The following is a 12331-nucleotide window of genomic DNA, read 5'->3' as shown; positions in this document are numbered from 1 at the left end:
TTTTTTCATCTCTTCTTTTCCTACTTTGCTCCCCTCCACATGTTCACTTTATCTACAAAAACCTACTCCCCACTCCCCACAGTGTGCTCTTGACACTACCTGCCTTTTCATGTGTGATTTCATCAACTTAGAATGTCCTTCCCTCTTTCATTCATCAAAACCATACTCCTCTAAAAAGGAACCCTCCTATACTGTTGGTGGGAATGTAAACTGGTGCAGTCAATACGGAGAAGAGTATGGAGGCTCCTTAAAATATTAAAAATAAAGTTACCATATGATCCAGCAATCCCACCCCTGGGCATCTCTCTGGAGCAAATTATAATTTGAAAAGATACAGTGTTCACAGCAACATTATGTACAACAGCCAAGACATGGAAGCAACCTAAACGCCCATCAACAAATGAATAGATAAGGAAGATGTAGTATATACATACAAATGGATATTACTCAGCCATTAAAAAAGAATGAAATAATGCCATTTGCAGCAACATGATTAGACCTAGAGATTATCATACTAAGTCAGAAAGACAAATACCATATGATATCATTTATATGTGGAATCTAAAATATTGCATATGTGGGAGTTCTCCTATGGCATAGCAGGTTAAAGATCCAGCATTGTCTCTGCAGCGGCTTGGATTGCTGCTGTGGTGTAGATTCCATCCCTGGCCCAGGAAATTCTGTATGCCATGGGCACAGTCAAAAAAATAAATAAGTAGGAGTTCCCTTCGTGGCGCAGTGGTTAACAAATCCCACTAGGAACCATGAGGTTGCGGGTTCGGTCCCTGCCCTTGCTCAGTGGGTTAACGATCCAGCATTGCCGTGAGCTGTGGTGTAGGTTGCAGACTCGGCTCGGATCCTGCATTGCTGTGGCTCTGGCGTAGGCCGGTGGCTACAGCTCCGATTCAACCCCTAACCTGGGAACCTCCATATGCCGCGGGAGTGGCCCAAGAAATAGCTAAAAGACCAAAATAATAATAATAATAATAAAATAAAATAATAAGTAAATAAAATAAAATATGAGGAGTTCCTGCTGTGACAATGTGGATTAAGAATCCAATTGTGAAAAATAAAAAAAGAAAGAAAGAAAGAAAGAAAAAAAAGAATCCGATTGCAGGAGTGGCTCAAACGAACCTGAGGATGCAGGTTTGATCCCTGGTCTTGCTCAGTGGATTAAGGATCTGGCATTGCCATGAGGTGTGGTGTAGCCACACAATGTTGATGTATGTGGCTATGGCGTAGGCTGGCAGCTACAGCTCTGATTCGACCCCTAGCCTGGGTACTTCCATAGGCCACAGGTATGGCCCTAAAAAAGACAGAAAAAAAAAAAAAAAAAAAGAATCCAACTCCAGCAGCTTGGTTTGCTTCTGAGGTACTGGTTCAATCCGTGGCCCAGGACAATGGCTTAAAGGGTCCAGTGTTGCCACAGCTGTGGCATAGGTTGCAGCTGCAGCTTGGATTCAATTTCTGGCCTGGGAACGTCCATATGTTGCAGGTGCAGTCATTAAAATTAATTAATTAATTAAGATATGACACTAGTGAACTTACTCAAAAAACAGAAATAGACTCACAGACATATAAAACAAAGTTAAGGTTACAAAATTGGGGAGAGGGTGAGAGAAGGATAAATTAGGAGTTTGAGATTAGCAGATCCAATCCATTATATGTAAAATAGATAACGAGCAGAATTAAAACCACTATATATAAAACAGATAACCAACAAGGACCTATGGTATAGCACAGGAACTACTCAATATTTTGTAATAACCTATAAAGGAAAAGAATCTGAAAAAGACTTTATCACTTTGCTGTATATCTGAAACTAACATGACCGTATATATCAACCATGCTTCGATTTAAAAAATTAAGAAATTTATGCTCCTCTTACAAGGCTGACTTGAAAAATTAATTGTATTATAAAATTTGATACTGAAGCCATTTCTTCTTAGTCTGGGGTCCTAAAATATTTTGTTTGTGACTCTGTTACCATATCTTGCATTGCACTGTTCTGCTTGCATTACAGTAGTTCTTACGCTTGTGTTTATCCTTCTCAGAGTAAAAATTCCCTAAGTGCAGAGCTCACTCCTTTATCCTATTTTTTTTTTTTGTCTTTTAGGGCTACACTGGTGGCATTTGGAGGTTTCCAGATTTGGGGTCGAATTGGAGCTGTAGCTGCCGGCCTACACCAGAGCCACAGCAATGAGGGATCTGAGCTGTGTCTGCAAACTACACCACAGCTCACAGCAACGCCAGATCCTTAACCCATTGAGCGAGTCCAGGGATCGAACCCGTGTCCTCATCGATGCTAGTCGGGTTCATTAACCACTGAGCCACGATGGGAACAACTCCTTTATCCTATTATTCTCTACATTACCTAGCAGCCTGCTTGGCACACGTCCTCAACAAGTAGGAATTAACTGCATCAAATGCCTCAAATTGTAGTGAGAGTTTCTCAGGAAAAAAATCTCCCTAAAGATCTGAAGACCTCTTCTTCCCTCTCATGTGGAACAGGTGACACCTAATTATTTAATTGAATTTGAGGGCCTACTATGGGACAGATATTGATAGGGCTATTATTATTCTTTCTATTGCTCTTCCAGTAAAATTCACCTAATACAAAACTAATAATTTTAAAATGAACAATTCAGGAGTTCCCATCATGGTTCAGCAGAAACAAATCTGACTAGTATCCATGAGGACGCAGGCTCAATCCCTGGCCTCTCTCAGTGGGTTAAGGATCTGGTGTTACCGTGGGCTGTGCTGTAGGTCACAGATTCACCGCCGATCTGGTATTGCTGTGACTGTGGCGTAGGCCAGTAGCTACAGCTCTGATTTGACCCCTAGCCTGGAAACCTCTGTCTGCTGCGGGTACAGCCCTAAAAATAGGAGTTCCTGTCGTGGCGCAGTGGTTAACGAATCCCACTAGGAACCATGAGGTTGCGGGTTCGGTCCCTGCCCTTGCTCAGTGGGTTAACGATCTGGCATTGCCGTGAGCTGTGGTGTAGGTTGCAGACGCGGCTCGGATCCCACGTTGCTGTGGCTCTGGCGTAGGCCGGTGGCTACAGCTCCTATTGGACCCCTAGCCTGGGAACCTCCATATGCCGCGGGAGCGGCCCAAAGAAATAGCAAAAAGACAAAAAAAAAAAAAAAAATTCAGTGGCATTTAGTACATCCCCAACACTGTGCTGCCATCATCTCTGTCTAGTTCCATGACATTTACATTACCCCAAAAGGAAACTTGTCTCTTTTGTTCTTAAAGAAATCACACCTAGTGTGTGTTCCCCAGAAGCTAGACATGTTAAAACAAGCAAGGGAGGGTCTAATGTCTGAAAACTTACTCTTTTGGGTAGAAATCACACTGGCTTGCTTTCTATGTTACTATTAATAGAGAAGAAACTTGTTTTAGTTGTCTGAGAGGGTCATGTATGGGTGTCACCAGAGGTTCTAAATTCTCACCTTGAGGGAACACCCCCGACCCCAACTTTGGAGCAAGGGAAGCCCTGAGTGACCTGAAGTGATAAGAAACTCAGATGAGGGGTAGCTGTGTGGCCTGCACTTCAGCCTTGCTAAGCATTGTACGCATGGACAACAAAGGGACGGTAAAATCCCTTTGGCCAGCCTTTGTCTTTTGGTATCCTAAAATTTGTCTCCCTGTGATTAAATGAATGAAATTACAAGCTCTCCCAGAAAAGGGGTAGCAGCCACTGGCTAGGAAGTCTAAAATCACACTTTATCTATGACCCAGAAACATAGATGCGTTGCAATAGTCATCTCACTTCATTTTTTCAGTCACCCTGCAATACAGTCCTCTTTACAGATGAGAGGAAACTGAGGCTAGGAGAGGAAGGTAAAGTGCACGGGCTTGCAAGGAAATGCAAGAGGTAGGATTTGCAGGCTCTACCATACCTTGCAGAGGTTTTTTAAGGAAACAGTGCCTAGGAACCTGGCCCACTCCCACTCCTTATACACTCTAATCTCCAAGTGTTGTGACAACATGATAGCATCTCCTTTCCCCATTCCAAGTGGCAATCTTAACTGCAAAACTTTTTTCATTCTTCCTCCTGAGGACATCTGTCGCATCTATAACATGCAGATCTAGTGAAAGGCAAGACAATGGGAACATCAGTGGCTAGGATTATCATCCCAATCAGGAAACCAAACACAGACACGACCAGTAGAAAGTATATGTAAGTTTATTTTTTCTCTATAAAGGCAACATCAACTTACCCTTTTAAAAATCACTTTTCTGAAAATAAATTTTCTGGAAATGCAGTAAAGCGTGCAATACTATGTAAATTCACATAAGCATTTTAAACTGATTAACTCAGGTAAGAGTTTGCAAAACAGGTTTGCTTTGGGAGAGATTGCAGGTATCCCCAGATTTCATTGAAGTCTTTACTTAATTCTGATTAAGGCTGTAAGAACAGAGATTTCCCTTAATGGCATAAAATAGTTACATAATTAAAATCACTTGTAAGAAATGACCTAACCAACTTTTGAGTCTGCTAAAACTTATAAGCCAGAGTCAATATTTTAAACGAGAGGATGCCGCTTTTCACAATTTCATTTTTTGAGAGTCATTTCTATGCCACATCAGCAATAATTTTTAGTGGATTATTCTTGCCCACTTGATGGCAGACACTTCAAAATGACTAAGGAAGCATTGTCATACTTCATCAGTCCTCATAACTTTTATTTTTGAAGGTGACGTTTGTAAATGAGTAAAAGGTCCCACATAAACGTATCTGGGCCTATGTATTATTCTGTAGGTATTTTTAATGTTTTGTTTTTATTTTTTGCCATACCCATGGCATGTGGAAGTTCCCAGGCCAAGAACTGAACCTGTGCCACAGCAGTGACAAGGCTGGATCCTTAAGCCGCTGTGCCACAAGAGAACTCCCTATTTGTTAAATTTGAGTATTCATCTGTTATAATTAAAACATGCCCACAAACATATGCAACTGTATTTGAATATCTACAGATATGTTTGGAAATCAGAACATGCTAATTCCTTCATGTCCTTATCATCAGCATTAAAAGTTTGGCTTCCATTAACAAATAATCCTTTACAATAAAAGAATCAATATCTACGTTCCTTCACTATTTCTTTCTGCATATACCTGGCTTCATGGAAAAATACCATGCTTCGGATATATTATTAGGAAAAAACTGGGACAGCATACCAAAGTTTTCTGTATAGTCTCACAAAAGCTAGAAGATAATTAAAGGGCTCACTTTCACAGCAAGAAGTAGGGATTTACTTACTCCCCAAGTCAATTCTGTACAATTTTCTCTGGAGAACCCATGAGTTCAGGTTAGAAGGGAATAGTCTTCCCTTTCCAAAATTATCTACCTCCTCATTGAAACATTGCTCAGAATCCTCCTCAGGCTTACCCATTCCCAGGAAAGCCTGGTGCGAGGAGGGATGCCCCCGTCTGGGTGAACTCTGGTCGCACTGAACTTGTAAATGGCAGGAAGAAAAGCTGACTGCAGGGTGAGAAGCCCTACTTTTAGCAGTGGATGTAATTCTTCTTCTTCCTGGCACTCATTCAGGAAACTCTTACTACAATAACATTTTAAGTAAGCTCTTAATTTGGGAAGCTTATTAACCTTGTTTGTGCATTTTTTTTTTTTTTTTTTTTTACAGAGCATCGTGGAGATCGTGGTCCACAGTGGACTGCGTGTAAGACGAGCTGGGGGTTTCAGGGAAGTAAATTGGCAGGAGCCTACAGTACTGGCAGGGCACCAAAGTGCCCCGGCAAGTTTTGAAGAGCTGTACAATGTACTTGCGAAATTTCTCCCCCAGGAAGAAGTAGATGACTGGATTAAGGCAGCAGTGAACAAAAGCCAGGGTCTCTGTAGCCTGAATGGCGTAGTCCAGGTGTCTTTCAAAGGTGCAGTCCTGCAGGACCTCGAGCTCCACCAGGGTCTCCAGGAAGAGCACCACATTGTAAGGGGTCCAGAAGCCCAGGAAGAGGACCACCACGGCAAAGATCATCTTCACTGCCTTGTTCTTCTTCTCGTTTTTGCAGTGCTGCAGGGTCCTGATGATCATGGAGTAGCAGAAGAGCATGATCCCCAAGGGGATCACAAGCCCTAGAATGTTGATCTCAAGGGAGCTCAGAACCTTCCATCTTGTGGAGTTGAAAGAATACTTGGTTTTGCAGTAGGTATGGTTGCGCTCAGTATAGCAAGTGCTGAACAAAAGCCCTGGAAGTGAAGCGAACACAGCCACTGACCATGTGGCCAGGCTGGTGATGACCCCATAAGTCAAGGTCCTTGCTCTCAGGGAGAAGACCGCGTGCACAATGGCCAGGTACCTATCGATGCTCATGAGCATGATGAAGAAGATGCCACTGTAGAAGCCCACCAGGTACATCCAGGAAACCAGCTTGCAGAGGCCTAACCCAAACACCCACTGGTCTGCGGCATAGTAGCCCCAGAAAGGGAGTGAGAGCACGAAGAGCAGGTCTGAGATGGCAAGGTTGAGCAGGTACACGTCGGTCATGGACTTGAGCCGCTTGTACTTGAACAGGACCAGAACCACCACAGAATTTCCAAACAGACCAAAGAGGAAGACCAAGGAGTAGAGGGGAGGCAGGAAGAGCCCCCCAAATGCCTTGATGCCTTCCTTGGTGCAAGGCTTGGGGATGCTTTCAAACAGATAATAATTGCTATAGATGCTTTCATCCAGGGTGGTGTCTGCTATATCTGTGGGGTTCATTTTCAGATTTACAGGCTCCTCAAGGCAGGTCTGAGCCCAACCAGAAGAACTTAAAGAGGGAAGAGCCAACAAGATTTCTGTAAGAACACAAGCAAATCAAACCAGTGCTGAGTGCAGAGCACAGCTGCTTTGTATTTTGCCCTGGATCAGCCTACACTCTTCCCAACCTTCCCACACTGAAGGGCTCAGTTTCTTGAACTGAAGGGCAGTGCAGCCAAGTAAAATAATTCTGCCCTTTGGAGTCAGACAGATTCCAAATTCCAGATCTGCCAATTTTCCTACCCCTCTCCAGGAGCTCCAGTTCTCTCATGGGCAAGTAGGGGATAGAAAAACCTCCTTTTCAAGGAGGAATTTTTCAAGGATGTATTTCTGAGAGATAGTCTGGCATTACTGAAATCACTTGCAGGGATGACAAGACAAGCTGACATCCCCAAGAGTACTGCTCCCAGGGCCCTTCTGACATGAAAGCCAAAAAATAAAAAAATAAAAGATAAAAAAAATCTATGTATGTTTCCCCTTCAGGTTGTAACGACAAAAATTCAGTGATACTTAGTTAAATCATCAGGCTAGAAGGGAACCAGATTGGCCTTTTGCCTTTATATAAAAATTCTAAGAGTTCCTGTCATGGCTCAGCAGAAACCAATCCGACTAGGAACCACAAGATTGAGGGTTCGATCCCTGGCCTCACTCAGTAGGTTAAAGATCTAGTGTTGTCATGAGCTGTGGTGTAGGTCGCAGACACGGCTCGGATCAGAGTTGCTGTGGCTGTAGTGTAGGCCGGCAGCTACAACTCTGATTTGACCCCTAGCCTGGGAACCTCCATGTGCCATGGGTTCAGCCCTAAAAAGCAAAAAAGCAAAACAAAACAAAACAAAATTCTAATTCCTCTTGCCTGCTTTGCACTTTATAGATTTCAAAGCATATTCACTAGTCTTGTGCCCCTGTTCCCATGCCCCCTCCAACAAAAAACTGCTATCTAAGCCAAATAAGCATACTGAGCTATGGTGTAGATAACTCATGAAAGATTCAGAGAGGTTAACTGCCTTCCGGAGACCACACAGCTATGGAAAGAACTTGTTCCTCAGGCCCCAAGTCCCAGTGATATACTGGAAAACCAGGTCTAGGGGTGCTTTGATTTATGGCTTTTGCTGGTTTCCATGGTGCAAATTCTCCCACAATGGCTGAGGTCAAGCCACCAACTACCCCACAGAATTCTTGAAGATTCAACCATCAGCTCCTGAGAGCTGGCGCAGGTGGCCCCAGCTCGCCACACCCAGCCCCATGTTCACTAGAGTCCTGTCTTAGCTGGGACACATGTGGGCCAACTTGTCACTAACACAGCAAATGTATTTTCAAGGCCCTACGGAAGGATGCAGTATTCAGTTAGGTAAAATGAGGGGAAATTTTGGTCTTTCATCAAAATCACATATAAAAATGCATCTTGCGCACTGAATTTTATCAGATTGGGAATTAGTGGGACAAAAATCTAGAAAAGGCACATCACAGACAGAAATAAAATCTCTACCTCCCCAACCATGCTCATTTCCTATCAAGCTGGCAGCTGAGGTTAAAACTTTCTTAACCTTACACACACGCTCACAACCACCCTCATTTCCTATCTAAATCAGCAGATGAAGAGGTTAAAACCTTCACATGTTCACGTGTGAATCAGAGCAATCCAGGGAGGAGGCTTTCTGACTCAAGACCACCTCCTCTTGTATTCTTCTTAATGGCACCCTGATACTCATTAAAATCATTTTTACAAATTGTTCGATAATTCACATCTACTCCACTCCCCACGTCCCACCCTGAGCACCACACACCCAAACACCAAAACTATGTGTTTCTCAAGGGAAAGGTTTTGATTTCTTCCTGTAATGGATGCTGAACATCTGGGGCATCACAGGGTCTCCAAAAAAAAAAAAAAAAAAAAAGAAAGAAAAAGGAAAGAAAAAAGCCCAAACAAACAAACAAAAAAACTGTTAAATGTTATGGACTCTAGTTAAACAATAATTCTAATCTTTCTCTACCATTTTACTAGTGCAAATGAAAGGGATAGAAGAAGTTGATGAGTTAGGAAATTATCAGGAAAAGAAACAAAAGTCAACACGGCTATTAAATGTCTGAAATCATTCTGTGGCCTGGTCTTTCTTGACCAGGGGTGTCCTGATAGAAGCAAGAAGCAGAGAAGTGTTTATGTTGAGTGAAAATTATCCGTGTGTTCCGAGCATGTGGCTTAGGCCAGATGTGTGCAGAAGAGAGCCCTGTGTATGTGTAAGAGCCGGTCAGATGAGGGCTCTGAGTGTGTGGGCACAGGTAGGTTATAAGCAAGCTGCGGGATAGAGGCCAACTAGAATGACAGGCAGAATGACCAGGTTGCCCGAGTCATGGGCTGGCTGTGTGGCTGGGCAGCTTTCAGTGCTTCCAGGGTCCAGACACCTGTGGACCAAGCAGCACTTGGCCTGAGACCTTGAGAATGGTCCCACCCCCCACTTACCTTGCTTGTCTTAAAGTGGCTCCAAGGAAGGTCTGCGAGGCAGTGCCCGGCTTGCTCAAGAAGCATGATGCTAAGAAAGACAGGTGCCTTTGAAGGGCGCGTGGCTTCCTGTGAGCACCAGCTCTATCCCTCACTCATCTACGATGAGTGCAAGTGGGGTTTTTTGATAGAAGTAAGAAGCAGAAAAAGAGTGACTCTTAGCTTGGGTTCAGGTTAAACTCTTAGTCACTCATTTCCCAAAACAGAAAGCTAGGAAGCTTTGCCCTCTGTTAGATGAGGGAGGAAAATGAGGGGAGGTTTCTTATTTGTTTTTTGTTTTTGGCCACAGCATCCAACGGCTTGATGTGGAATCTCAGTTCCCAGACCAGGGACTGAACTTGGGGCTGCAGCAGCAAAAGCGCCAAGTCCTAACCACCAGACTACCAGGGAACACCCCTGAAGTAAGTTTTTAAAAAGAGAAACTTTTTTAAAATTAAAAAAATTTACAAATTAAAAAAAACTCTAAAAAGTTTCTAAAGTTTTAAAATTTGTTGGATTTTTAACTTAATTTTTTTTCATCTCAGCTGGGTATGTACAGCAGAAATGATCTTTATATTCTGGATCAGTGGCTATTTATTTTCCCATCATGGATGTACAGTAGCCAGCAATCAAGATACTCTATGTTCTCTAAACAGTGGGATCTGAAGAGGTCAGAGTGAGAGGCCAGATTTACTCAAAATAAGGACAGTCAGGAGTAGAGAAGAGAAAAATGTATTCAAATGTGTGCATCTGACAGTGATGCGGAGGGTCTACTCAACCACATTCAATAAATGACAGTCCTCAGTCTGGTGTAAAGTGCCATGAGGACTGAGCTCTGAGCCTCCTTCACAACAGGGGCTCAATGCCCTTTCTGCCTCAGGCCCTTTCTATTCAGTGGAGCTTCCCCTGACAATGATCCTGGCTGAAAGATTCTTTGGGTTTGTGTACCAATCATAGCAAAGGGGCTGACATCAGTCCCAAGTCTTTTCTACCTAGTATCCTTGGCTTCTGAGAGCTCCCAACATTTCCTTCTGTGTGTCTACAATTGCTTGGCTCTTTGGTTCAGCTTAAAAGAGCCACAAATCTCAATTTTCCTGAGGAATTTGCATGAATAAAAACTGAGTAGAGTAGTGTTTATCAATGTGTTTTTCATTATCACTCCTCCTAAGGGGTCTCTTCAGATTATTTTTTCCTAATCACTTTCCCATGAAATTTTAATACCATAGATAAATTGTAAATCTGCTTTTTATGCATACATATATGCTTTATATATAAAAGAGTAAGATTTGTTTCGGAGGTCAAGAATCTTGAGCTAGAACAGTGCTTCCCTGTGTGAAATGTGAAGCCAGATTCACAGAAATTTTGTGAAAAAGAAATGGAGATCTGTGGCCAAGTAAGCTTGAGGAATGCCGGCCTTGGGTGCGGGTTAAACACAGTTCCTTACTGTAATGCTTTCCAGTGCTAATATTATCATGAACTCTGGAAGGAGACATAGAGTAAAAATGTCCACAATGTGTTTTGTTTCCAGAGCTGACACCAGATCCTTGCTCAAATTCTGGCAATCCCTCCCTTAGATAGGAACTAGCATATATCTTTTAAGTAACAGGGTCAAGAGACAAAGAAAGGAAGCTATAGGAAGAGAAAAACAAAAGCCCAGATGGACCCAGCTGGAACCAAGATGAATCTGCCCTCCAGCAGCCTCTGAGCCTCATTCTATACTGATTTTACCACATCGTCTACTAAATGACAACCTACCAAGCAGCCAGGACCTGAAGCTGTGCCATATAGGCTGATGCTGACCTGTGAACTAAGTTCCCATTTCTCCATTCCCTGGCCATTGAATAAAGCTTGTGCTGCACCCATTTCAGCTTCTGTTTTGTTTTTGGATGTGCAAACCGGAAAAATTTACCCACCCAGGCAGGGGGCCTTGGCCAGGCTAGGGCCCAAGCAGGGGTGCATATGACCTAATTTGGTAAGACTCTGACCAGTGAATCTATGTCCATTATACAGAGTAACTTATAAAATGAACATGTTTTTTGGAAACATAAAGCCAGAGGAAGATTCCACCATGGAATTAAGAGGCATCTAGGGACAAGTTGCCCTGGGCAAATTCATCTGAGCGTGTCACCTAAGTCACCATGGACACTTCCATGGAGGGAGAGGAGCAGTATGAATGGATGATATCTAGAGGTCCAAATCATCATCAGTGATCATTGGTCATTGTGCGTCTGCAGATGGTCCCTTAAAGCCAGCGGGCACTCCCTTGACTCACTGGCCACGTGACAGACACCTAGCCCCACCAACGGGGGTAAGCCTGAGCTCCAGGGTCCATGTTGGCTGAGGGCACTTGTTTTGAGGCCTGCTCAGTCTGGGTTTGGATCTCAGTGCCACCACTAACTAGATATGTGAACCTCAATTTTCTCATCTATAAAAAGGGGTGATAATGCATGAGCATTGTGAGAGGATTAATGAGCTAATGTTTGTAAAGCACTTAGCATGATGTCTCGTACAGATAGGTGCTCAAAATGACACTAGTTGTGAAAATTAGTAGGTTAAATAAAACGCACAGGAATAGCTCCCTCTCTTCAAATGGCTGGCATGTTGCCCTTAGCCCTAACTAGGAATCCAGGAAGTATTTCAGTTTAGACTCAGTGGGCACATTTAATTTCTGAGTCAGTGTTCAGGTTAAAAGCAGACTTCAGGTTTCCAAGTTGCAAATACTACTGCCCTGAAGAAAGTCAATCTTCAGGTTTACAAAGTAATAATGACACTATCCTGGAGAAACATTAAATACGTTTTCCCTCCAGTAAGGTTTTCAAAACTAAATAATATCCGTTGCCCCCCTCCTCCCACATAAATGGATCAAATTTTAGTATTTCATAGCTAGGCAAATAAAAACCCAGAGAAGGGGCAGGAGTGTACTCAAGATAACACAACCAGAGACACAGTCAGAGCTAACACCTACACTCCTGAGATTTTCATGGATACCATTTTTACTGGGATAAGTTTCTGAAACCAGAGAGAAGGTGACCAACAAAAAAATCTGGAGGAAACTCTTCCCCCACAGCAATGTAGTGCACAGGACAGCACAG

At 43.1% G+C, this 12331-nt stretch overlaps 1 protein-coding gene across 2 annotated transcripts; it reads right to left on the bottom strand.

Annotated features, from left to right (window-relative positions):
* Positions 1 to 4217: 4217 nt before the first annotated feature.
* CCR4 (C-C motif chemokine receptor 4) lies at positions 4218 to 9381 on the bottom strand. 2 transcript variants are annotated; one of them, XM_047769511.1, is made up of 2 exons: positions 9222 to 9381; positions 4218 to 6801 (listed from the first exon to the last, which is right to left on the bottom strand). In XM_047769511.1, the coding sequence occupies exon 2, from the start codon at positions 6722 to 6724 to the stop codon at positions 5642 to 5644; it is 1083 nt and encodes a 360-aa protein (XP_047625467.1). In that variant the 5' UTR covers positions 6725 to 6801; positions 9222 to 9381; the 3' UTR covers positions 4218 to 5641. The 2 variants fall into 2 exon arrangements, with proteins under 2 accessions (XP_047625467.1, XP_047625478.1); XM_047769522.1 differs by having other exon boundaries at positions 4218 to 6773.
* Positions 9382 to 12331: the final 2950 nt, after the last annotated feature.

Source organism: Phacochoerus africanus, chromosome 1 (genome assembly GCF_016906955.1).
Source record: "Phacochoerus africanus isolate WHEZ1 chromosome 1, ROS_Pafr_v1, whole genome shotgun sequence".
In the NCBI taxonomy this organism is placed as follows: domain Eukaryota; kingdom Metazoa; phylum Chordata; class Mammalia; order Artiodactyla; family Suidae; genus Phacochoerus; species Phacochoerus africanus.
This window is presented reverse-complemented; position numbering and strand designations above follow the sequence as displayed.

What these genes read in the sequence shown, in the direction of transcription:
- CCR4 (XM_047769511.1), bottom strand. Translation starts at nt 6,724, where the DNA reads ATGAACCCCACAGATATAGCAGACACCACCCTGGATGAAAGCATCTAT.